This window comes from Perissodus microlepis, chromosome 11 (assembly GCF_051167445.1).
Source record: "Perissodus microlepis isolate ML-2025 ecotype Zambia chromosome 11, ASM5116744v1, whole genome shotgun sequence".
Classification (NCBI taxonomy): Eukaryota; Metazoa; Chordata; class Actinopteri; order Cichliformes; family Cichlidae; genus Perissodus; species Perissodus microlepis.
Genome location: NC_140471.1, coordinates 33,943,448 through 33,971,342, shown reverse-complemented (window position 1 = coordinate 33,971,342; position 27,895 = coordinate 33,943,448). Strand labels below are relative to the sequence as shown.

The following is a 27,895-nucleotide window of genomic DNA, read 5'->3' as shown; positions in this document are numbered from 1 at the left end:
CGTGCCAGATGTCTAAGCATCCAAACTCTTTCACGTGCTCTCACACTTCTGACACACCCAGGAGAGGAGACTCAAAGTACAGCAAAACTTGCATACCATGTTCAGGTTTGAACCTGCCCCAGACATCACGAGCAATGGGTGAATCTGACTGAAAAACGGAGGACACCACACCTCATAGGGTAGCCACTCTGAAGCCATACTTTAAATCATTCTGCTTTATAATTCAATTTTTTAAAAAAAGAGGGGAATAATTTATAAAAATTAACGTAATATAGTGTTAAATAAGGTTTGAAACTGGTGACAAACTGTTGACCTATCAGTGAGTGCTCATAAATTGAATAAAAAGTCATTTTCCTAGAGACAATTTGGTTTCTCTTTAAAACAAAAGTTAATCAAAGAGTGTTTTTTTTAAACCACCATCTGTAAAGGAAGTTAATTGAGGAAACAAGTGCTGGTGGATGATTGTGTAGCTTTAACAAAATATAAGTATTGTATCCTTTACAACTGCTGATATTACAATTACTTTCCAGGCATGTAAAATCCTGAGTTTCACAAACCTGTATGCTGGGTTTTTGCTTCCACGAAGCCTTTAAATTCGTGGAACTGGTATCCCAACCTAAAACCAGAGTCGTGGATTGTATTTCATGTCTCACAAGTATCTGAAAACAGCTCCACTCCCACACAATCCCAGTGCAGCCCTGTGCTGTTTTTATCTAAAAGGCTGTTTAAGAAACCTCCCTTCCCAGCTGCAGAGCTGTCTTCACAGGTTTCGTGTCACGAGTTTTCTGCTTCTCGCCTATTTGATTTATCACTCTAGTGATCTGGTGAAAACAAAAGGTGACATAGGGTCACAGAGGACTGATAAGAAGAAAGAGGTCAACATCGTTGAGAGTTTCTTTTTATTGTTCAATGCATGGCCACACACATATACTGGTTTTCTTTTGCACAGTGCAAGATGGGACAGTCACTATGGAAATGGTGATGTAGATGGGGTACATTTTAGGAGTTTACAGGGGTCCCACCTTCCTCAGGGAAAAGCCAGCTAGCTCCTTCTCTTTTCTTAGCCTCCACAACGACTAGCTACAACATGAGGCCAATCGGCTTCTAGCTACCCTCCTCACACTAACATTACACCTCGATAAATAGATTCTAGGCTCCTTTTAATTTTCAGAACTGAAGGTTTGTTTAGTTGATCCACGCATGACAGCAACCCCTTTCTTTTCCCTTAAACATTCTTGCATATATCATTCAGATTTAGCTTAGAAAAAGCAAAATAAACAACATCATTTGGGTACAAAAATAAAATCCAAATTAAAACCTTTAACAGGGCAACGCCTGTCATGTGTTTTTTTTCCTTTTCTCATACTGAGATAGCACAATACATAAGTCACTGGTCACAAAAGTACACTGCAAATTAAGAAAAACAAAACCCCAAAAAAAAGCCACATAGGAAAGAATCCGCTCCCAGAGAAGTCTTCCTCAACCCTTCCTAGAGGCTGACGAGCTACGAGATGAGGGCTGGAAGCCTCGAGCGTCAGGTGAACAGAGCACGTTTTCTCTGTCTCGAAGCTGTCGTCATACAGCCTTGACTTTACAAAAACACAGCCCCACCAGACTCGCACATTCTTGACCCTGCTTCTCAAATACAGACTGAAGGGAAAGGGGAAAAAGGGAACGGAAATCCAAACCACTGCTCTAAATATCTATATGGATTCAGCTTGAATGTGTTTGTGTGCTCGCCGCTTCTCTCAACACGTATGTACTCGTTTGCTAACATATACAGTGTATTCCTGGTTAGGGAGTGAACCAGGGGCACTTAAAATTGTGTAGCGTCATCCCGCCATTTCCTCACCCCGACCACTAGGGGTCACTCTTTATGTTTAGGATTAGGAGTGGGAGATCTGCTGTTTCTTATAGCGTCGTTTCGCCCGCCTTTCTCTTTTTTTAGTTACTTTAAAAAAAAAATTTTTTTTAACTCCACTATTCACTTTTCCAACCCTCTAAGCTTTTTAACTCCTCGATCCAGCTTTCTTTTGAGTTGTTTTTTTGCCTTTGGAGACGCAGATACACACAGAGCAAAAGAGTGGGAGAAAGAGAGAGGGAGCAAGTGTTGTGATCGATCAGCTGTTCGCAGCGCCGACAGCTGCTCCCCTTTTGACCTCTCAGCCAATCTCCTTCCACTGACGGTAGAACTCCACGATGTTCTTCAGCTCCATACCTGCTGAGCCAGCTGCCTGGATCGCCGCCTGGTGGAGACAAACAAAGCACGAAGATAAACACAAAGTATTTCTCAAATTTGTACATTTTTAAGCTCAGTAGGCAGAACTTGTCCACAGTCTGCAAGCGGTGACAAAACTTGTCACCTTCTCAGACGAAAAATAAACTTCACCTACAGACCCAGTGAGTTAAACACACTCTTGCAAGACAGAGTTTTTCCCCTAAATGTTTGCTTCAAATATGCTGAACCCGTCACTTCTCATTTTAGTATTGCCCAGACTGAGGTAACATCCTATGGGCTTCCTGGATGCAGACTTTTTAATGTATTTCTTTACGTTATCATTTTTTATGTTCTTTTTCTATTTTTTGTTCAGCTTTTTGGTTTTCCTTTGTTTCCTGCACCACCTCTGCTCCATCTGTTAGCAGTGGTAGATGAGGTGAATGTGGGATGGTGATTTTGAAGTCAAACTTTCCAGACATTTGTAGCAGATGCAACTATAGTATAAATCTTAGGTGACTTCCTTCTCCAATTACCGCATTTACAAGACTTTCAGAAAACTTGACCTCTGACCCTTGAGGTTGAGTTCACTGAGATTCAAATACATCCGAGATCTTTAGCAGATACACCTTTGGTATCAATTTGAAGCTCCTATGTCACCTCATTCTCGAGTTAACGCATTCACAAATGCCGTGTGCCTGCCCGCAGAGGTGACGACAATAGCCTTTTATGGCTGAGCGGTAAAATTACAACAAAGTCCGTCTCCTTGGAAGCAGAAATATTTGAAAATGAGGAGTGACTCGAGACTTTTGCACAGTGCTGTACCTTGGAAAATACTGATCCGTGTTTAACAGTGATGAACACAAAGCGAGTTACTGACCTTCATCGCTGCTGACCGAGAGCAAAGCTCCTCTACTTCATGGCCTGTAAGAATGGTCACCATACCGGCTGTATCTTCATCTCCGTTGCTCTGGGAGACTGTTAGCTGACGGCAACTATCCACCATCTTGTACAGATGCCTAGAAACAAGGAAACTGGGTCAGTCAAGCTGGAAGTCATATTCACGGGAACGAATAAGGCGTCAGCAGAAGGGAAGTAGAGCTTACCAGGCTTCGATGTCCTGCCGCTTCAGCTTATCTCTCTCAAAACTTCGACCCGACTCCTTCTGGCAGCGGATGTATCTACAGAAAAAGAAAGAAATAAGATTTAAAGAGAGTTTTTATTGAGATAAATGTTTCATCTCACAACTTAACCCACCTGTTGCCTTTACGAAATTCAGACTCCAGGAAGCGGATTCCATCCCTCGCACCAGCATTTTCCTTCTTTAACCTGTCAAGTCCATCAATCACTAAAAGAAAAGGGGAGTCCAGATTAAACACCTGGGCAAACAGCAACTCCAGCGCTCAGGTCTGGAGCTTGATTCTGACTCGTACACTTTGAGCAGAGGGCGAATCATAAATGAAGCTAGAACTGAGCTCATTTAATTGTTGTTGTATTTTGCCTCTCTGCGAGTCAGTGAACAGTGACGGGGAGTGCACGGGGGTGGTGCCAGGGGAATAATGTGCCGGCCAGAGATGATTTACTCCACGTGGAATGCAGGTATACACCCAAACCAATCAGTGACTAGGTCACCCCAAACTGGCACATGTGACCGACTGCTGCCGTCTAGTGTCATTAGTCAGGAAGCAGCTCGGTACACACTAAATAAACCAGAGCTGTCATAACCACTAGTGAGGATTTTTTTTTTTAGGGCAACAAATAATTATAAAATAATCAATTTCCTGTTAATAATCAGTTAATTTTTTTAGGCTAGAAGAAGTTCTAAAATAGTGAAGATTGCGTGTAATGTTCAAGCACCTCAAAAATAACAAGACAAACCAGCAAATACTGATTTTATAAGTTGTTTAAAATCTTAAATTGATTTTCACGATGACTGATAATAGATTTATCAGTTTGTTTCAGCACCACTCATTCCTTTCACAATCTGTGTTATGTTACATGTTACAGCCTGGCTCTAAATTTATGTATTTATCACCTCAAAATTCTACATACAACATCCCATAATGACAAAGTGAAAAAGGTTTGCTTCAAGTTGTTGCACACAGTGGCCTTTCTGTACAAATTCTGTATGGGGAAATAAAAACTAGCCTCCATCTGTGACAAACTCGCCCACAAAAGGGGAAAAAAAAGCAACAAGACTGTGTTGAAAATATGTTTAACCTCAATTAGTAAAGAAAGAAAAAAGAAAGAAGAAGAAAGAAAGAAAGAAAAAAGTGAGGCTTCATTTCATAAAACTTAAATACATGTTCGCTTATAGAAAAACATGAACACACATCGACTTCTAAGTAAGGTAACACAGACTCTTTGTCTTCACCAACATGTGGATCAGTCGTGTTTATGAGCACAGTCACTATCACAGGCCCGTTTCTGAGCCACGAAAAACCCTCCTCTTAACAACTTTTGGACTTGATTAACTTTATTAATAACATATTTAAACTTGCATGTTTGTGCCAATCAGGATTTTCTGCAGGTGTCACCAATATATAGTTTTAAATATGTATTTTATAACTACAATAATTACATTAATACCAAAATATAAAAGGGATCAGTTCTTTCCTGTATTCCCAGCCGTATGCAGGAATAATTTCCAATAATAACAATAACAAGAATAACTGAAATGAAAACAATTTAAAGCCATTAAAGAAACAGAAAATGGACGACTAGACTACTTTTAGTTAATTAGTTTTTGTTAAAATCTACGTTTTCCTGTTATCACATTTGAGATACTGACAAAGTCTGGGAAATTAACACTGAAAATACCTACAGCAGGTGAGGGAAAATATTTAAGACTTTGTTTATCGGTACAGAAAAAAGGTTTCAACTCTTTCACCCGTAAACACGACATCTGACAACCTTTTTGCTTTGGAAGCCTGAAAACTGGCAGAAACTGTTTAGTTCAGAAAAGAGAAACCAGGATTACCCCTACGAGGGATCTGAGAAGGAAAGCGTTAAGACAACCTGGTATTTTTCCTGCATAATCTTGGCCTCAGGTCCAATTCTAGCGGTGAGTAACATTGTGCAAATTTATGGAGAGGCTTTTAAGACTTATTTTTTTATAAAGGATTAGGTTCAGACTGATATTTTGCTCTGTCATCCTATGAAGCACAATCACAGAACAAGAGAAAGATCCCTGTAAATCCATTAATCCCCACCACCTATGTGGGGAAATGGTACAAACAGCGGCTGTGTACCGCTGTTCCAGACAAAAGATGCCACAGTGCACTGACCTGTTCGTGGGATGATGATGATAAAGCAGCCGCTACCAGCCAGCTGCCGGATGAGGTTCAGATGCTGGCACAGAGCAGCTGTGTCTGGCACCAGGTAGGGAGACATGGATGACTGGGCTTTAGGCTGCTGAAGGCTGCCCTCTAGCTGTGACACCTCCAACTGCAAGGAGAGGACAGAAGAAAGGAATCAACTCGTTATGATCTGTAATTAAATTAAGAAGCCTGTAGATTTTATTTTAACATGTATTGTAGTCAGTGATGGATGCTTGTAGTCTAATAAACAATGTCACTCCTTGCAAACTTTCTCTTCTCAAGATTTCTCCAATAAATTTTATGAACATTTTGTCACAACTGATAAAAGATAATTACATTCTGATGACACTGGTGCACATGGCATTCGATATACTACATAATGTATTTACTATTGCTGCATGTCTCCCCCCGCCCCCTGTTGGTTACCTGTATATCACTAAGCTCTGTGGTCTGGCCTTACAAACTGGAAGCTACCAAACGAGAGAGGAGGTTGTCTCTCATGGTCTCTCCTGCCTTCAGTTTGTTTTTGTATGATTTAGAGTCATTTCTGATGGACTTGGTGGTCATATTTTCACAACTTTATTTCTATTAGATTTAGATCTAATGTTTGTTTACGTCAGAGACAGGAAATCTGCAGCGGAGTGGTCGGAGTTGCTTCCTTTCTTCTTGTTAACTTTGGCCGGCCAATCATGCTCATGTTTTATGTTAATGGTGGATTATTGTTAATTACAGCTGTTTTTTTCTTGGTTATCAACACTCTGGTTGATTATGTTGGCCCTCTTTTGCAGTAAACCTTTCAGAACACTTTGTGTGTGTTTTTTTCATCACTAAAGAGGGAGGCTGTTCTCATATCCAGCACTTCTTAGAGACGCACACGTTCTCTTTGAGCAGGTCCTATGATGCATAAGCAGCAGCAATACTCTCACTTGCAGACAGTTGTTTTTTAACCTAAAATGAAACTTAATAATTAAACCAATCATTAACCAATTAGTAAACATCACCATTTCATGATTTGTTAATTGTAAAGAAACTATAATTAACTATATTTATAATACCATAATTAGTCATCAATTTACCGTGTATTAGGGATTGTTATAAAGCGATAACAACACAAAGAGTCAGGGGACAGTAACTAAAATAAAAACCTGTAGTCGAAGCTGGGCCATGTCCCTCATTAATCGATTTCGACGAGCCTCCTCTTCAGCCTGGACAAACAAAAACAAACAAACAAACAAAGAAAACGGGGTCAATATGAAAAAAAACAAACAAACAAACAAAAACATGTCGGGTTCCAGGTCATTATATATTTATTTTATAGGTCATAATAGAAAAACACTTACACAACACCACAGGTTTTTTAAAATTTTAAACTGTGTAATGTCTAAAATGTCAATCACCATGCGAAACTGGGCCTTGGCCTGCTGCACCAGATTATCCTGTTTGGACTGACTAACGCTGGTGAAGATGCCCGCCTCTGGGTTAAAGTGCAGCACGTTGCCTTGGAGACTTGTCAGGAAGTGACCAAAGCTGCGAATACAACACACTCGTACCACACACTGAAAGAAACACAAAGACAAAAAAAACAAAACAAAACTTTAATGACGCAAAGATTTGGAACTGATTACACATTTAGACTTCACAGGAGTTTTACTCAAATATTTCCATCTCTGTACTTAACTATATCTGAAGATATGTTGCAGTAGTGGTTTGAGGAAGTATTTGGTTGTCATTTTTGAACACCAGCTCACTGCATATTTCTCGAATGGTCAGTCATATACCAGTTATTACTGTCTTTAACACCACAGATGGTGAAGTACATCTTGATTTGTCAGCAAAGGCAGAAACAGAGACAGCAGAATGTTTTTATCTTGGCCAGGTCTAAAGTCAGTAAGATCAGTTTATCTGTAGGTTGAGTTCTAAGTCGATTAAATAACTTACTTTGGTTCATAACACACACACACACACACACACGCACACACACGCACACACACGCGCACACACAGAACCCCACCCGTCCCCGATTCAAATCAACAGTCCAAAGTCTGGAAGTATTTAGGTCACTATTACATGACACTATTTTTCTGCTAATCGACTATTAAGTAATGCTTTCAGCTCTAATTTCAATTACTGAGCTAATTTCATTAAATGTGTCAATCTTCTAAAATTAAACTCTTATTGCATTTTAAGTGATTCTTTAATAAAACCGAATCATGTTTTTGTCTGTATTTATTGTTTTTGTTTGTCTACATTTATTTTTGCAATCTTATGTTGCAATCTTTGTAGACTGTACAATGACCACCCCCGCTGAATCTTTGTCTGTGGTCTATGATGCATGGCTGCTCCCCTTGGTGGCGTAGTACATTGATCATGTTGATCATGATAACAGCAGGATGACATAACAACAAGCAAATAATCTGTGCTGCAACACCTCAGACTAGAATTTCTTCTTTGTTTTCTTAAATCCATTTCATATGTTGTTTTTTTCCTACAACATCTGTGGGTATTGTGTTGATTTTATGTTGTGCTCTCATTGGCTGGTTTGACAGACACAGGTCAAGGGAGCAGTTACATTGTCAGATGGTAATTCTGGATTTCTCATATCGTCTGAATTTTGTCCCTTTACAACATTTTGAACTTCTCTTTGTAGGACTGTTGTTTGGAGTCACGGCCAAAGATATCAACACCATTCTTTCACATGTGCCATCTTTTTCCCACAATAACCAAAATTTCAGTGTTTACCCAGCTTAAGACAATAAATCAGAGACAGGCAATTTCCTTTTGTGCCTTCCAGTGTTTTTTAGCCTGCACTTAATTTGATGTGCATGTATGAGTCTGAGTGCCTGTACCTCTTGTAGGGGACTGAGGGAGGGGTTGCGCCGGGAAAAGTCAAGGCGGCGGTGGGCTACACCGAGAGCAGGCAGGTGTCGCAGAGCCAGATCCTCAGGCAGCAGCAGACTCTGGACCAAATCCGGTCGCTCACACTCATTTAACAACTCTGTCACTTCAGCGTTCAGACTGAGCTCTGCAGCAAGAACACACAAATACAAATTAGTACCGTAAATGTAGACTCAGAGCACACTCAGCAGAGTGTTAAAGTCACACAGGGAGATAACTATTCAGTGCGAGAGCTGAGCGTTACACAGTATTGTCGGTAGTGAGTGAGTGTACAGTACAGTGATGAGATCAGAGCTCAGATGTAAGCACGACAAGAAAAATCACCTAATTGCATTGAAAATAATGTGTTGTTTTAATAACATGTTTCACCGTGGTGACACACTCACGACACACCATTTGTTTTACTGCTTTACATCTCCTGAGCAACCAAGTGTTATTTGGTTTGTGTTTCCAAGAAATAAATAAAGTTCAGCTTGAGAAAAAGTCATTTAAGAGATAATTAGGCTAAGAATAAAGAAATGCTCTTGAATGAGGCTCAGAGTGCGTAGTAATATCTATAAGATCTAGATTTTAATCTTTAAGGACACAGGAGAGAAAAAAAAAAGCCAGATCCGGACTGCCGTTGAGACAAGCAGAAATGTCTGTGCAGTGCAGTCAACCAGCAACTCACCAGCCTCGAGCATCTTGCTGCCATCTGGTAGCAGGTTCAGCAGCACAGACAGTCGGTTCCACAGGCTTTGAGAACTCTGCAGAGAACGCAGATGATCAGTTTGTGAAATACAATCCTGAAAAGCCAGCATTCCGTAAACAAAGCAGGAAAAATCTGTCACCTCACCTGCGCACACATGAGGATAATATCGGTATTTGTCCGTAGCCAGTCAAGAAACACCTTAACAACCTGGATTAACCCCTGATTGGTCATAATCTCCAGTTTCTCTAAGAGGGTTTTTTCACTATGTACTGACTCAGTGCTGTGTTGACTTCCTTCCGAATCAGAGTCCAAGTCTGGTGAATTAGGAAAAATGAGCCAAAAGACAAGCTTGATTAGAACACTGTGAACCCTCTGTGATCAGATGACTGAGCAGCATAATGGGAACACTGATTTTATGTTTTATATAAAACTAATGTTAAACATTACCATTTTCACTGGTTCCATTGGCAGTACCGGGGTTCATTTCACAGGGGGAATCTCCAGGAGGAGGAGGAGGAGGGGGAGGAGGAGTCTCTTGGGAGGGGGGAGCTGAGCTGTCAGTAGGGGTTGGAATACTCGGGGAAGACGAAGCATGAGGCCTTAAAAGCATGTTACTGAATGTTGGCGCCAGGCGAAAGCATCTCTTAGCCTGGAAGAGCTGAGAAGACATGGCCTGGAGGTTACTGCTAATGCTGGAGTCACTGGACATGAGAGGCCCATTGGTGGTCGGAGGGGTGTCGGTGGTATCCCTCTCTCCTGCGTCTTCCTTTGGTTGGTCCTCATCTTCATCATCCTGGTGCTCCCGGGCGTGACCCTCTGAGTTTTCAGAGTTTTCCGTGTCCTCTATGTCTTCTAGGTCTGAGCGAGACTCTTGACTGTTCATGTCTGAATCAGTTTCTACATCAAATGCTGTTCCTCCTTCCTCCTCCTCCTCAGAGCCGCTTCCCCAGCTGCCCTCCTCGCCCAAGGCATCTCTCTTGGGCTCCTTCTTCACAGATGATGAGTTGACTGGCGTTCCTGTTGTGGTCCCACCTGTTGAATCGGCACGGCCCCCTCTTTCTTCATCGTCATCTTCTTCTTCTTCACTCTCGAAGCCTTCGCTCAAGTCACTTTCATCCTCTCCGTGACCGTCTTTGCGAGCACAGCGGCGACGGCGGAGTCGAGAAAGGCGGCTGTACTTCTTCTTCTGCCTCTGCTTCTCTTCGTTCATCTTGCGTTGTTCTTCTATGCTGCTGTGCTTGTTGGCTGCAACCCTTTCAGAGCCATCTTCATCCTTATCCTCCTCATCCTCTTGCTCCAGGGAACCATTTTGCAAAGGCCTTTCACCAGAGGGATCTGTCGGTGCAGCTGTCAGCTCCTTCATGTCCAGATCATCTAGATAAGAGATAAAAACTGCATCTTAATTTCATTCAGGTTCTTTGAGGATGTTTCTCTGAAAAAAAAAATACTTTCAACTATATATTTCACTAAACATTAGTATGTTCAGTATCATTTTGAAACTTCTCCATCTGCCTTTTATGGCTGAGGGGTGTGAGGGTTTACCATTATAAATAAAAACTAAGACAATGTCTTAGGCATTAGGGCTGGACAAAAATATCTGTTAGCACCTTCTTTATTTATAGCGTGTGATTAAAATAAGATGCAAAGACACGACTTCCTTCCTTTTCTTGGAGTTCTGTTATGTGCATAGTGTCAGTAGTTTTCATCACTTTATAACTGTTTGCTTCTGTCCTACTTTGTGCTGACATATACTGTGTATGTTAACATAGGCAAATTCTCCATAATGCTGTCCTTATTTAGGTTTTTTAGTTTAGACTCTCAACATTAAAAAGGCTGAATAGTGCCAATGAGCTCCATTAAAGTTATACCCAACATTCATTGTTGGAACGGGGTGTGCGCACACGCAACAAGGAGAGTGCAAGGATGCAAACCCTGGTATGGTTTTAAAGAGTCAGGTTAAGTAACACATCATCATCATATATCGACACCATCTCCAATGCATCTTAAAAAGTCCATATTCATATAATCAACAGTTGTTCTTGATACTGTGCTGGTTTATGATGGTTTTTATAGCTAAGAAATAGCTTGCAGGCGCATTTTTATGCCTTTTCCCCAACATACAGGAAAAGAATACATTTCTCTTTCACCTGCAGCGTCAGTCTGAAGTGGAGGCACCTGACTCTCTGCTTCTTCGAGTTCAGCCTGAAGCCGGATGTTGACGTGGTTTACAAGGTGGGAGAAGAGGGCCAGAGTGAATGCTATGGATGCACTGTACTGCTTTGAACCTAAGGACAAAATACACAGAAACACTCTGGTAAATAAACACAAAAAAGGTTTACTTTTATACCTCTAAAGTTCCAAGTAATTCAGTGCTTTAATGACTAAAAACAAATTGAAAACGGTCTGTTTTGACAACAAAGGCTCAGGGTCGAAATTTCATTTTGGGAGCGAACACGTCACACGTGCTCTCATAGAGGACGTACTGAAAACTTTTTGTTCACTTGTGGTGACGTAATGAAAAATGAATGAACAAATGAATTCCTTAGAACAGCTTAAATTACACAACCACCTACCTCCTCTCTTAAGGCTGTGCACTACCATCAGACATGTGACCACCATTTTGAAGATTAGGTTGTCAGGCAGCACAGGATAGGAGCTGTCACTGTGCTGCTGCTGCTCCTCCTCTTCCTCGCTAGGGGTGTGGTGAGCACCGCCATGTGTTGGCGGTGGCAGGTAGAACATCACCAAGTTGAAGTCTTCCAGCACCGACTGGCAGAGTGAAGTCAGCTCCGTTTCCATCAGGCTACATAAACCACACAAAATAAAGACTTACTGTAGAAACATGGTAAATGCACTTCAACAATTTAAAACCTCCAAGGATAACATTGATGGTATGTGAAAATATAGTTGTGGACACTGGTTGTACTTTGTGTACATACATTTGCAATCAAAAGTAGCTTTTATGCAAATCTACAGTCTCTATGAAAACAAACACCTCAACAAGAAGATTTTATTACTGTAATATAATATTCATAGTTCCACTCTGGGTGTAACAGCCTATAGTTGCTCAAAACATATCAACAGATTACAGCATGAAATGGAAAACACACTTATATTTGACATTTAAATGATCTGTGCCGCACTTTTGTTGACCATTTTCAAGAACGGTCGGGTGGCACATCACTACAAACTATGGGGTGGTTACCTCCTTTCCTTTCATATCGGATGGTTCAGAGTATGCTCTGCTATAAAAGGCTGAAGCTCCTTTTCTTAGCACTTAGAAAATCTGAACAGCTCTGATTATGGCCACTACACAGATACTTCCAGGTCATTTCAGTAAATTCCTTCCTAAGCAAAATTAACTATCTGACCACTCATAGTGGAACAACAACAAGTGACATGAACTCAAACTTTTAAAAGGTGATTTTTAAAATGGTTTTTTGCGTTTTGTTCGACCAATCTTAAACATGCCACCTAATTACCTAAATTTACTAGAAATAAAAGCAAATTAAAATATTTTTTCCTTTATTTTAATTTTAGACCTGGCCCAGACAGACCCTGCAGTAATCCTACAACTACATTTTACAGGCAATCAACTCTTAGCCTGGAATCCAACAGATCTGTTTTCAAACTTTAGAATGTTAAATATTTAACTTGACTACCACGTCAGAGGGAAGACGCTATAAACAGATTTGTTAAATATTTACTACATATGAATGTAAAAGCATTTATCTGGCATAAACTGAAAGATAAACTGGTTAAGCATTAAAATACACAAAACCAAATGATTTATTTCCACTGTGGACTTTGATTCTAAAACAGTGTGGGTGCAGAGTTACAACACAAACACAAACCTGTTCTTGGGCTGCAGCAGGCTCTGCAGATACATGAAGCTCACCAGGAGCCGCTTAATGTCTTTCGATCTGCAAAAAAGGTCACAGCAAAAATGATGAGTATTAAACACAATAAAAGATCCATTTACTACTTCTATGTTTTGATAAAGAAAAATAAAAGCATTTTAAAACGAAAACATCAGTGGTTTTAGAAACATCTGACCTATGACCTCAGCAAAAACAGGAACATGGAAGAGAACATTCATACTTTTTTAATTTTAAATATGGTCATTAGGGCTGCACGATTTTGCATAAAATGAGAATCATTTTTTTTGCTTAGAATTGAGATCACGATTCTCGCACGATTTTCTTTTCCAGTATAAATATTTATTGCGCTTATTAACTGCACATCAACTTCGTAACAGTTGAGACTGAACATAAAAACAATAAATGTCTCACATTTTGTCGTTGCCGCAAAATGTTGTACTGCTTGAAATTCCGTCTCCACCGTTGCTCGACACTGCGTGTATAGAGCAGGTAGTGCAATAATAGAAAAATAGTTGCGGGACGGCACTGTGTAGCGTTTGTCTAGGGTGTTGATCATTCTCCTAAATCCCTCGTTTTGCACAGTGTTGATGGGAGCCATATCTTTGGTCAGGTGATAAGTAATAGCCTCCGTAATTTCTTTGTGCCTGCGGGAGTTCGACGGGTATAGGGAAGCGCTGTATAAGGTTCCCGTTATTGATGTTTGGGTGGTTGACCGGGACGGATTTTCTCCAGTCACTTTCTCGTCATCCCCGACGTGCTCTCCGTTGTTTTTTCCCTGCCAATTTTAGCAGCCGGCTTCTGTATCACGTGGTATAAGGCTCCGCCCTTGTCATTTGTTGAGCAGGAAGAGTGAGCGCTTGTTTTCATGCAGATTACGTCCCGGATCAAAATGCGGTACAATCGTCGTCTTTTTTGTTTTTCTCTCTCTCTTTTTCTTTTTTTAATCGTTGTCATTTGGAAATGAGATCGCACATAAGTATGAATTGAGATCGCGATTTTCCAACGATTAATCGTGCAGCCCTAATGGTCATATTGTCTATTTTGTAAAATGTTCATATTGTCTATTCTTATTTAATTCACTTAATGTACAGAATTCACCTGCTTGCTGCTTACATGCTACTACTGCACATTCACCTAATGTATATAATATATAATCTTCTTCTCTCTCCCTTTTGCACAAGTCGAGTAGCGTGTCAGGTTACATTTCACTGCCTGTTATACTTGTGTAACTATGCATATGACGAATAAAGAATCTTGAATACAAACTTCCAGCAATGTCATTAACAACACCTGTTCACAATATATTCAGCTCCACATTTTTTAGATTTTGACTCTTACGTGAAAACACAGAGGGATTTAATATGGTACAAGCTGCTTACTGGTCATTTATGTACATGGAATAAGAACAACATTGTTCTCTGTCCAGGTGGGAAAACAATCTTAATCTTGTTTCCCCTCCTACTACCCCCCACCCACTCCTTTTAAAACATTGTTCATTTTGTCTATATTTGTCTTTTATTCCAACTGATGCCTGTTACTTTTGTTTCTTCAACAATCTAATTTACCCAGTGGAATCATCAATCATTTAATATCATCTGGAGAGAGATGCTGCTTTATTTCACCAGTGGTTAGAGCGCATACGTGATTGAGACAGAGTGCACATAAGCTGTTAATTAAATGAAGCCCCAGTAGTCAACTGGGACTGGATTTAAATTACTCTGATGTAAACAGACTGAAGTCAACATGTTTTACTATAGATACATTGTAAGCAAGCCAGTGAAGGCCATTAATAACACAAACACACACACACACGCACGCACACACGCGCACACACACACAGAGAAAGAGGAAAAAGTAAATTTACCAAAATTGACAAATTTCAGAGGGAAAATGTTTAGTACTACCACAGTAATAACACACGTCATAGACCACAATGACCCTTAAATAGTGTGTAAAACACTGCATGAAGTGTGACTGACTAGCTTTGTTGTAACCCAGCTTTAAAAGGTAGCCCGTGAATGTGCATCACCTTTGTCGAGAGGGAGACAACTTCTTCATTTCCTGTTTCTTTACTTGATGATACATCTTGGCAGCTTTGTCAAACAGGCGCTTCAGGTTGCCGTAGGCGCCCTCAAAGGGGGCATCTGATTGAATGCTGAGCACAGATCACATCTGTTAAGACTTACAACTTTACCAGAGCAGTTAAAAACACTGCAAACGTATATAAACATGGCTCACCAGCGTAGGTAGTAGTAAGTTGCTTCAACATTGTAGAACTTGCTCCCTGCTAGTGTGCCCAGTTGGTTAAAAGGCATTCCTGTTGGCAGAAAACCAACACAAACCAAGTCAGGATTTATTTTTGAGTTAGTACCCAGAAAACCATGGTGTAATGCTACATTTGTTAAAAAAAGAAATTGTAAGTTTCTCAAATGCTATTGTAATATAACCCAAAAAAATCATTTGAAAAGAATAAGCGTATGTAGGTTTTTATGAAATATCCCAATATCTTTCAACCCTATAAAGTATGATGTGAACGATGTCTATATAGAGAGGTGGTGGGAGGACATGTTCATAGCAAGTAAGTGATATTTACAGATGTCTTATTGTTTGTCAACTACAAGAAACAATAATTAACAATTGTTCTCACAAGTATACTGACCACAAATCTTATTTTCCTGAATGAACTTAATGGTTCTTTTTGTATTAGTAGTATCAGTAAGTTTATAATTGTTGTTGTGTACATAAAGAATCCAGTTAAATCAGTTTATCTACAGGCCTTTAAACAAACAAAAACAAAGCAGGAAAATGTTCAACCGATGCACAATGCTAAGCTTGCCATTTTAACTAAAAAGGTGTTTATGCGCTCCATTTTGACAATAAACACACAAAAGTGTATTGACCTTCTGCGAAAGCGAGTAAGCACATTTCACAATTCTATACTTTTAATATAAAAAAGAAAAACAAACAACCAAACCAAAAAAAAACAACGCTAAACTGGATTTAACATCTGTGTTGTTCTGGCAAGAAAAATAAAACTTTTAAATCACCCCACATCCCTTCCATGCTGTGTAAGACCACGGGTATGGCAATACAGTACTTTTTGAAAAAACAAACAAACCAAACCCTACATTCTCGTCACTCACCTACGTGTGGCATAACTGACAATGCCTGATGGTAAAACCTCTCTGCCAGCTGCTCAGCCTCCACTCCTGCAAGCTCGTTTTGGTAGCGCGCTGAGGAGAAAATGATTTTAAACATCACAGTTAAAGTAAGAAAAAAAAATGCAAATCTATATAATTACAGCATCGTGGCTGAAAAGGTGAAGACTGAAATTGATTATTTCAGAAATGTGCACAAACACAAAGACCTGGAATGGCTTCAGACAAACATGAGAAAAAAAAAACAAAAACAGCTACAAAGTGAAACATCCTTCAATTTAATGCTACAGCATTCTCACAGTCTTACAAGGATGCTGGACTATCATAAACCAAACAGCTTGAAAACAGCGACTCTAATAGAATCATGGATCACTGGTCATCCAGTATGAATTTCTTAATTTACAATTTTTACAGGTTTTAGTCCAATATATTTAATGTGCTTTAAAGTTAATCAGTAATTTTGCAGGGAAATAGGTCATATGTTCTCACTGCAGGAGTCAAGTGTTAAGTGGTGCAGACATTTTTTTACCCATACCTGTGGTTCACATAAGTCTAAACCAACCAAACAGCCTTCAGCCAGCTATACTATATAACCGAGTCAGATTTTCCCACGCTGAATGACACCTGTTCTGTCTCACACCTCTGCAAGCCCGACAGATAGTTGAATTAATTACATATTCTATTATCTTATTATTACCTAGATCTCCAAGGTAGACCAGACAGCGATGACAGGCCATCTGTGCCCACTCCATCTCCTTGGGGGTGGCTGACACTGGTTTCTTTCGCCCTGTTGGGAACAATTACACAACACTTTTTTTTTTTTTAATCCATCCAATCCTTTTATCCAAAATGACTTTGACTTATGTAACAACACAGCAAGATTAAATTCCAACACAGCAACAGGGTAGCACAGAGTCCAAATAAAAGAGCCGGGACCAGATACTCTTGAAGCATCTCTAATGTTAACATTCAAAACTAGTTTTGTTTAAGTTGGATAAGAAGAGGTGATTTACTCGATAGCCAGGGGCTGGGTTGTGGCATCTTTGCAGTGTTTTTTCTCAAAAATAAGAAATATCATAGAGTCAAAAACAAGTACTTTTACAGAACAGACTATAAACCATCACCTTGCGGGAACATAAAACCTCTCTGGCTGTATTTCCCTGACAACAGGACTGTACAATTACAGTAAAAAAACAAAAAAAAAACCCAAAAAACTATATTAATGATTATCCATAATCATGAATATTTAATGTGATTAGTCTTTACGATTTCCGTCTTGGGCTTTTTAGTCTTCGTTTTTGACAGTAGAGTAGTCAGGAGTCATTACCTTCACTACTGATTATTTGTTCAGTGAGTCTAAACTGCATTTAAATATCAGTAGCAAATGAGGTCAGAGTTTTTAGTTTCTAGTACAGGTAATGTATTACATAGATTAACTATCAATAAAGTTTCAACTATCTTCATCAAGTTTCAAGTTTTTCACAAGGACACCAGCTATACTGTCTACAGCAGACATTTACACTTTAAAAGTGTTGTTGTTACAAATAACTCAGTTTTATTCAAGGGTGGTTTAAGGATCCTGAAACAGAAAGACAATTAATTTTATTTTAATGCCTGCATCTGAGAGTGTGAGAATGTGCTGGCTCATCTAACCTATCAGTGGATCTGTGACGTGGGTCCAGTCAATGCAATCCTGCAGCTCCAGCTGGTAATGTGACTGGATGTAGAGCAGCAGGTGTTGGTAGAAACCCACGCCGGCTATCAGGTGAGTTCTGTAGGCACACTCCAGAGCACTGCGACTGTGGATGTGCTGCAGTGAAAGAAAACCCAAATCAAAAGAGAAGCGAGGACTTTAGAGAAAGGAACAGTACACTAATGAGGATGATCTGCATCAAAATAACAGGCAACTTAAAAAAGAAAATATAACTAATGTAAAATAGACAAGATTACAACTGGCAACTGTGTCGTGTTGTTATAAAGTTGAGTTTCAAGAAGATTTTAAATGCATAAAATAAATGCTTTATAATCCAACGATGCTCATATTAAACCAGCGTTAGCCTGCAATAAAGAGTATGCAGGTTTAAAAGCTGAAATTGGCTGTGAACATGACACCAACATTTCATCACCACAAACTAATTCAAGTATTGACACTATAAATATAGCATTTCTTTTGTGTAGTCACCATGTCTGCAGTTTTATAGTGCTATGACAATGAACCAAAACAAAGTTGCAGACTGGACTGCTGAAAATGATTTGATTATTGTGAAATTATTATTCTCCTAAACGCTTTTGTGGTCACTGGCATGGATATAAAATAAATTGGAGAGTTCACCTTTTAAGTTAAAGCTGGAGTAGCCAGGTAGCAACAGAAAACAAATGTGGTCAGTTTAATATATGCAGCAAGACCGTTTTTCCACAGCTGCAGGGACATTTACCTTCTTGTTGGTCTTGATAACCTGAATGACTTCATAGTAAACCTTTCTCCACAGCAGCTCCTCGGCCTTGCGGCCATAGTCCACTGGATGCAGAAACATCAGTTTCACACAAAGTTCCCTCAGCCTGAAAACAGAAAAAAAGATGCACATGTGCAATGAGAAGACAGCTGGGTTAAAGGACCAATTATTTAAGTGTTTTCACACAAGTATCCTGCAGTGTGGATATGGACCTTAGTTGGGTGTATCAGGTTCAGACACTGGTCAGAGTAGTACTTTCGTACATTTAATCCACAGTAAGTGAGACTATTGTAAATGTGATCTCCTGAGGTGAGAGTGCAGCCTCAGTCGAGCATGCAGAAGGCAGGAAAGCTGCTCACTAGCTGTGAATTTGCCAGACCTGTTCTATTCACAAAAAACTGGACACTATGCCAAAAGTTGTAATAAAAAGCTGACAGATGACTGACCGTTTCAACTGTCACGTTTGAAATCTCACATCCATCTGTGCTGGGTAGCACCTAGAAAACTGCACGTGTGAAAACGGCTTTAATTTCACATGAAGTGTAGGGCTCATCAAGGACAGAAATGACTGCATATTGACAACCTTGTCGTGCAGCAGCTTAATAACATTTAGCTGCTTTCATTTTTGAGCATATTTAGACTTTTCTTGACAGATGAGTGCAAACAGTAGGCAGGAAAGTAGGAAGAGAGTGAGGGAGAATGAATTGCAATAACTGGTCAGACCAAACTCAAACCCAAGCCCCTGCAGTAATGACTTAATTGCATTAAGCAAGTACTTAATGCAACTTTATAAATTTGAGATCCAAGCAAGAAAATCTGCTGCTTTTCCAAAATATGTTTTTTCTTGATGACAATGAAATTTTACATACATCCAGCTGCCAGCCAGATAAAATGCATTTAAATAAAACCAACCTTTGTGAAATTTATTTGTGGAAACTGTTTTAGAGTGGGATTTACTCAACCTCAAAGTTGCATCTGCATGGTCATTGAGGAGGCTGTAGCTTGTAATTCTGTTACTCTAATAAGTGTTTCTATTATTTCATGCACCACATGTAATAAGAGGAAGCTGAATAACAGAAACGTGTGTATAATGAAGTACAGCTGGACAGCTGAACATTATAACATCTGTGACCTCAGCATTCCTATTGGACTGCATATTTCGGTTTTATCCCAAAGTCAGAAACAAGACTTGAGGTTTCTGACTGGTTGCAGGCCCATTGTATTAACACGACAGTACGTGTCCTACAGGGAAAAAACACAAACAAAATATCAGAAATGACTTGTGTGACTCATTGGGTCTGATTCAGAAGTTGTTCACAAGAATTTTGTGAAATCTCAGATCTTGTGTGCGGCAAATGACACGATTATGTTAATACTTTAGGCAAGTACATGCTGCATTTCTCTCATTTTATAAAGATGTTTGTCAGTGCTTGGTTTTTCATACACTTTAACATCATAAAAGATCAGAAAAGAACATCAACATGAGCTAATGCTACCAATGACAAATTGCTGGACAAAGTCTCATGAATAAATTACTTGTGAATTTAGGTTCTTAAATATGAACATGTTCTGATTTATGTTGTCTTCTTTGACAGTAAACTGAAAGCAATGTTTGGGTTAAGGTCAGACAAAGAATAACACTGGAAGATGTTACCTGCCACGTTAGAAAATTGTACGGAAAAAAAAAAGGAAGTCATTTTATCATTTCTAATCATTTTCTGAAACTAATTGACACAGCAGTGTTTGTTTGTTCTTTAAGTGTAAACAAACTGCTTAGTATAGCGGTAAAAATGTCCATCTATACCTTAAAAGTACAGCATTATTCAGTACCAGTCACATTCTTCCATATTTTGATTCTCGTGTCTTCAAGAGTAGGTATGGAATTCGAGAACCATTCCCAGTAGTTTAATTCCTTGGAATCGTTAATCTCATTGCCTATCAATCAGCTGATTTCAGGAACTGTGGCGCAGCCTGCAGTGTGGATATGGACCTTACTTTTAATATTATTGCACAAAGGACGAGAGTGCAACGGTAAAGTGCAAACTGCATGCACAACAGAAAACAACCGCAATATGATGCTAAGAAAACTTTGGTTCTTTGCAAGCTAAAGTTGAAAGTGATGTTAAAGCTTAGTGAATGCTGACCCCAGCACAGCAGCCAGACTAGGGCTGTGTGATATGACCAAAATCTCACATCCCGATATTAAGACATCTATCGTTCCGATAACGATATAAATCACAAAAATTTAACATTTTCTGTAAATTCTATGAATCTCGGGCAGCTCGACTTGCGTGAAGTGTTTCCAGCTGGGCGTCGTGTAGCTGGAGTCGAGTGTTTTAACCGATGAATGAAACTATACATTTTTAGACATAAGTTGTAACGGCCGCCGTTTTCTTTGTGAGTATTTATTACACAGTGTGCTGCGGCAAAAAGCCTGTTCTAACGTTTGAGTCTAAGGTTTATTTTTTAGCACCTGGCGGCTCTTTTTTGCTTCTCATCTGTAAACACTCTGCATACTCTTTCACGTGATTCAGTTTATTTTGAAAAGTCTCAACAAGCTCTTGAGCTTTATTGTGAAAGGTTTATGTGGAAAATAAACAAGCGGACACCGTCTTTGTTGCTAACGACAACGCATAAAAACAGGCGCTTGTCCGTCTGTAGTGGGGTTAATTTAAATATAAGAGAAAGAGAGAACTTTAAGAAATTAATATAGCCACTACAGTGACCATCAAAACGATGAAAAAATATTGCCGTAAACTGTTTATTTTGCGACACCACGAAACAAATGATAGCGTAAAATGAAACGATAGACGTTTTTATATCGTCATCCGATATATATCGTTATATTGCACAGCCCAAAGCCAGACCCTGAACTTCAACAGGTAACAAACCAATAAGAAGTCACAATGCAGCCTCCATTCCTATCGGTTTATGTTTCTAAAATAGAATCACTGTGGCAATAACTCTGAAGTCTCTTAATGTCAGCTTTGTGTTCTTACCTAAATACTAAGAGAAAAAAAATCATAACCATGTCCTCATTAGGACAGGGATTTGTGTTTATGTGTGGGACTGTGGTCTTAGGTTTACATTGTTAAAGAGTAACTATTAGGCAATGGGTTTCAGGTCATTTTACCGAAAAACATGAAAGTAATGTAATGAGTAGTATGCATCATTACTGTTAAGAAAAATGTATGTGCAATACATTACTTTTTTGGAGTAACAACCCTGATACTGATCACAACAAAGAGGGGGGATACCTCCAACAAGCACAAACATTTGACCCACAGCATGCAATTAATTTGCAGAATGTGCTGTCTTTGATATGCTGCTTAGAAAAGCTGGTTACTTCCAAAGTGGAGCCAATGAGAATCGACAAGAGAACTGGTAAGGAATTGAATTGATAAGTTTGCAAAATCAATTCCCATCCCTATTCAAGAGTAGCTTTGCATGATTAACAGTACACTTGTTAACTGGGCTTTGGTGAAGTCCCTCATTTCATTCACTGTTTGAAACCAGCAGTTTTTGCTCCTCTCCTTTTAAAGCCTGTGTCGCAACAGAAGGTTTGAACATGGAACAGGTACCAAATTTGACAGATAGCAAAAGCAGAATGAATAATAGTCAACTTGAATCAATTATCAAAATAGCTCCTGGTTGATTTTATAGTCCAACTAAATTACTGGTTTGTTTACTGGCTTCACTGGTAGTCCTGATGATACTCTAGGCCTGTCTAGTTATAGCTTGACAAAACTCCCAGAGCAATCAGCGCAGGATGAGATAACATTTCCCTTATCTTGCTGACTGTTTAGACACCCATCATTATTCCGCCTCCTCAGTTAACTTTCCAACTTCCTCTTATTGGTTTTGAGCTTTCTGTTCACAACATCCAGTATACAAATAACCACCATAGTCCTGCTCAAGCTGCATGACCAGTGACGCTTGCTTTTCATTTTTGTCTGGACAAGGAAAAAAAACAAAAATAAATCTAAACTAAAAAAACTAACAACTCCAGCTTAGACTTTGAGATAAAGCCACAGTCAGTTGTTTGCAGATAGTCATGCTGGAAATATTAGAAAATAAACATCTGAACTAAATTTAGAAACTAGAGAGCACCAGGAAACGTATGCTCACTGAGATGCTGCATTTACTGCATGTGTTGAGGCATGACAGAGCCTCAATACACACCTGACAGCTAGCAAGACTAGTCAGGACTGAGACTACATGCAGGCAGTGAGGTTTAAGTCAAATTACAGCCGCCTTCACACAAGCTCCCGAGACACTCGTACTTACTTGTTGCGAAGGCTGATGTTCTCCGGCTTGAAGACTTCTCTGTAGGACGATTTGCTGCCGATGATGACATCTAGCTTGTGCACAGTCTCCACCACAGCCCTGTCGGCATGTTAGGCAACACATAGCATCAGCATGATGACAACGCTGTTAGCCAAATTGCCACAAAATAAGCGTCAGGTGGAAACAGAACAAACGTCGGAATAAACATTGTAAGCAGTCGGGTTAACAGCCCGAGACCTTTCTGTTTCACTTCTCTGTAACAAAGACACGGATGACAAATGCTACCGTGCTCATTAGCCAAGACAAGTTGAAGAGAATGAAGCGCTTCCCATCAAATTTAGCTGATGCTACAAAGAAAAGGTATACGGGCGTGCTGGTTTACTCACTGTGGTGATAAGTTAGAGGATAGATGGACTTTCTCTAGTAGTAGCAAGCACTGTCTGACTATTGCTAAGCTAGCCAGCTCAATTAACATTCAATTAGCACCTCGGTTAGCTTTGGCAAAAACGGCCTCGTCAAGGTACCTGTAGAGTCGCTTGATGAGAAGGACTTTGGCCTCTGGCTCACTGTCCTGTCCGGGTCCGCTCATATTAGCGCTTAGCCAGATGTTTGATCACACGCTCCAGCGTTCAACTCCTGTTTCCTTCACCCGTTCCGACGCACGGTTGTCACGACTCCGCGGATTTCTTCCCCGGCAGCGACAACTAGCCAGCTAGTGCTAGCTATAAAGGCAGCGTTAGCGTCCCTCCTCTTCCCTCCGAGTCTCTTTCGTTTCTTTTGTCCTTTGGCAAAGCCCCCTCTACCCATCCGTTCTGAAAACCGGGTAGAAGGGGGTGCCCAGTAATTTACGCTGTTCCTGGTCAGCTAAAACGCTCCGGTATGCCGCTTGTGTTGTTCCCCGCTCCAGCCATTGCTACGAAGGCGGCCATTATTCCTATCAGGCATTGACAGCCTGAATACCGCGAGAGCACACAACATACTCACGAGATTACGGAAAGGAGTTGCCAGATAGTCTACAAACCCTCCCTTTAAGAAAATCAGGAGTTCCAAAAGAAAGAAAGAAAAAAACATATTATGCAGTTTAGGAATAAGATGCATTTACACTTCAAACAAACACTGTACAGCCAGAAAACACTGAAGATAACATCTGATTTTTACATCTGATTCATACTATTGGAGCCACGTTCCTACTACCATCTGTAAGGGATTTCCGATTGTTTTTGTAAACTGAAGAATACCTTTTATTTTTTACATATAAAAAGAGTCAGACACTTCACGTGAGAAGTCAGAAAAAACAAAAAAACAAACAAACAAAATAATTAATTATAAAAACATTAAAAAAATAGATGCTCAAGTTTTTTTGTTTGTGTAGCCACCAGTGAGGATGTTTCCTGGTAATACACAGAGAACTTTGGCACATCTAAATTTAATATATATTTTTTTCATTCACTTGTAGAGTTTAATTTCAACAAGGGCACACAAAAATATTTAGGGACTGGATACTAAAGTATAGTCTGTCTAAAGTACAAAAATGTATTAATTTGTTTTTCTGCTCTGAAAAACACAAAACCCCTTTTGAGTCTTTATATTGTTTATTAACATTGAGTCTCAACTGCCCAGCATTGCATTAACGTTTTCAACCAAATGACTTTTTTCAAATATTTCTGAAAGACCAAATACAGTAACACAGTCTCAGTGGTTTACTAGCAACAAATAGAAATACATACCTTCAGTCTTGTGTCACAGCTGCTTATCCAAATTGCATCCCAAGGATGCTCTGCTGCACTGAGATCTGGTGACTCGACGCCATCTGAGTACCGCGTTTTTAGATCTTCTGTTGTCTAATTTTGATGAGTCTGTGCAAAATGTAGCCTCAGTTCCCTGTTCTTAGCTGCCACGTGTAGTCCATCTGCTTCAAGGTTGGATGTGTTTTGCTTTCAGAGATGCTCTTCTGCATAGCTTGTTTGTAACTAGTGGTTATTTGAGTTACTGTTACCTTCTTATCAGCTGTAAGCCCTGAAAATGGCCATGCTGGAAAATCCCAGTACATCAACAATGTCTGAAATACTCACACCAGCCCATCTGACATCAAGAACCATGCCACGTTCAGTCATCTTGAACTTGTTCGAACTTGACAGGCTGTCTTGACCATGTCTGCATGTCTAAATGATTTGAGTTGCTGCTGATGTGAAAGGCTGATTAGATATTTGGGTTACTGTGATGAGCAGTGGAACAGACGTACCTAATAAAGTGGTTGCTGAATGTATAGCGTGACTTCACTGGACTAAACAGTAATTGGTCCTACGTTTTTTTTCTGATGCTTTAATTTTACGAGTATTATCCTGCTTTTCTTCATTTCATCAGTTTTGTAAAATTACAGGATTACAGGTCATGTTATATATATATATATATATGCAAAACCTCATGTTTGTTTTTGTCCCATATTGGCATTAATACCTACAATATTTACATACAATTTATGTTTTGATCCTTATACCATGTTGATCAAAAATGCTGCTTAAAAACTGGGTTTATTAATAGACTAGAATGCACCTCTGTTCTTGTAATTTCAGGTAGATGCCACTAGAGGACTATAAAGCTCATGGATTATTGCACACATCTATAAAACATTTCCATAATTTTAAGTTTTTATGTATCTGCCTACTGTGGAAATGTGACAGAGAGCCAACTGTCTCTCAAAAACACAGATTTTGAACGGTTATTGCAAGCACATGGGTTTTTTTTTGTTTGTTTGTTTGTTTGTTTTTTTTTATGACTCAAACTTTATTAAATTTTAATATACACAAAAAAAAACAAAAAAAAAAACCCCAGACCCCCCCCCCCCCCCCCCAAAAAAAAAAAAAAAAACACCCAAAAAATAGCAGAATGGACATTCCCAGTAACAAGAACAGAACAAATTGAGAATCAATGCATATTTCCATCCCCAAAAAAAAAAAAAAAAAAAAGGTGATGCCAACATTTCACATAGACCAGATTACAGCTATCCTATTTAGTCCGACCTTAACTACTTTAGCCGGATACGTCACTGACCTGTATGTAAAAAGTAATTAGCCCACTTATCATTATAATCGTCCAGTCTATTTAGCAGTCTATATGATAATCTTTCGTAAGCTGCCACTTGTCCCAAAGAGATATACCACTGAGAGAAGGTAGGAGTCGATGAGGCCTTCCACTCTTTCACCAGCAGCTTCCTCCCCAGCATAATCGCCGTTTGTACCCAATGAGCAAGAGAAGTGGATAAGTGACTCAAAGCTGAAGGGTCTCCTAATACATAAAGACTGTTCATAAATGGGACCCCTTGACCTACAACCTTCTCTACTACAGTGTGAATATGAATCCAATAATCTTGGACTTTGGAGCACCCCCAAAGCAAATGTAAAAGTGTGCCACTTCCTTGCTGGCATTTCCAGCATGCATCATCAGTCGCTAGACCCACCCTATGCAACCGTGAGGGTGTCCAGTATACTCTATTTAAAATCTTAAATTGAACCAATCTTGAACGTAATTCGCGTGACATTTTTTTCAGATTCCTGAGGATGCCATTCCATTCCTCCACTGTAAAGTTGAGATTTAAGTCCATTTCCCACGTTCTTTTGAGGGACAGTGTGTTAGGATCAGAAGCTAATAAAAGCATTTTGTAATAAGCTGATGCCTCTTGTCCACGCCCAAAGGTTTTTTTTATTTCCTCCAGAAAGTCGCAGCTTAAAGGGAACTTTGCGAATGAACCACATGTATTGGCCATCAAATGTCTTAGTTGTAGATATTTCCAAAATTCCTGTCTAGGTAAATCAAATTCTTCTGCAAGTTTTCCATATGTTTCCATTGTTTGTTTGTTTTTTTAATTTCTCAGTGTCCCCTGCAGAATAATTACAAGAGTAGTAATTACAGGTAAGTTGGGGTGGAACTCTCCGCTCTGTTTGTTCAGTTTACACATCATGAACCCTCTGCTTAAGTGCTTTTTCTTCCTTTCTGTCCAAAGTCACAAGTTGCAAACCCCTGAAGGAACTGCAGGCAATTAAGTGTAGAAGGATGAAGATAATTACAAGCTTACTAAATTCAGTCGAATCCCCAGATCCCAAATCTTACCTGCCCTCCTCACTCTGGGCACCGTGTCTGAGGAGCGTGTGAGGGCATGATCTGCTCCACCACAAGTGAAGACTCACAATCCTTAAATGATGATTAAATCACCCACACATGTGTGAACACTGTGATGCAACCAAATTCTTACTGTGAACTGATCACCAACTTCCTTTGTTTTACATGTACACTGAACACACCCTTCTATCTTTAATGTACAGTATTTTTACAAGAGGTTGTCAAGTATAATGTTTTTGATTTTATTAATTAAATAAATGAGATTAAATGTGTGACTTCTCTCTTTTACAAACTGTACATTCATTCAGAAGTTTTTATGTGGAATTAATTATGTGACACAGGCTGTGGGAAACTGCTACTATATGTTAATAATATTAATAATATGTTGGCTGTCGAATATTACAAGCTGTGTATGATCAAACATTGTTGGTGGTGGTGTAAGTGGGACTGACTCGAGATTTATTGCTAGATCGTATATAAACGATAGGTTGATGCTCAGCAGTGAATTTTGAAGGTAAGCCCTTTGTCAGTCATACACTAGTTAAAAGACACTATTACATATTTCCTCTTGAATTAAACCATAATTTATAAAATGACACAGCGTTAAATTGGCCTTGAGACTAGCATACCAGACCATAAAGTCATCAGGAAAGTGTCTGCAGACATCGTAAATCAAAAGCGAAGGGTCATTTTCTACTACAGTCATACAACAAGATATTTTGCAACCATGAGAACTGCCCCTACTGACCATTAAAAAGAGGAGATTTAAGCATAGACTGTATTTAAAGTCCAGTTCAGTTGCTTAAATTAGCAGATGTGAGGTCTAGGAGCTAAAGCTGCATGTACCAGCACATCAGTTAATCAAATAAATACAAGCTT

General features: G+C 39.4%; 1 protein-coding gene across 1 annotated transcript; it reads right to left on the bottom strand.

The window, feature by feature from the left end:
* Positions 1 to 882: 882 nt before the first annotated feature.
* smg5 (SMG5 nonsense mediated mRNA decay factor) lies at positions 883 to 24,139 on the bottom strand. Its single transcript, XM_084944334.1, has 22 exons — positions 23,425 to 24,139; positions 22,901 to 22,999; positions 18,596 to 18,719; positions 17,814 to 17,970; positions 16,858 to 16,947; positions 16,146 to 16,235; positions 15,241 to 15,319; positions 15,032 to 15,157; positions 12,976 to 13,044; positions 11,695 to 11,924; positions 11,269 to 11,406; positions 9,569 to 10,495; positions 9,266 to 9,435; positions 9,101 to 9,176; positions 8,382 to 8,557; positions 6,933 to 7,091; positions 6,681 to 6,740; positions 5,503 to 5,662; positions 3,473 to 3,563; positions 3,322 to 3,396; positions 3,096 to 3,234; positions 883 to 2,246 (listed from the first exon to the last, which is right to left on the bottom strand). Exons 1-22 carry the CDS (start codon positions 23,487 to 23,489, stop codon positions 2,163 to 2,165), a joined length of 3,384 nt encoding a protein of 1,127 aa, XP_084800460.1. The 5' UTR covers positions 23,490 to 24,139; the 3' UTR covers positions 883 to 2,162.
* Positions 24,140 to 27,895: the final 3,756 nt, after the last annotated feature.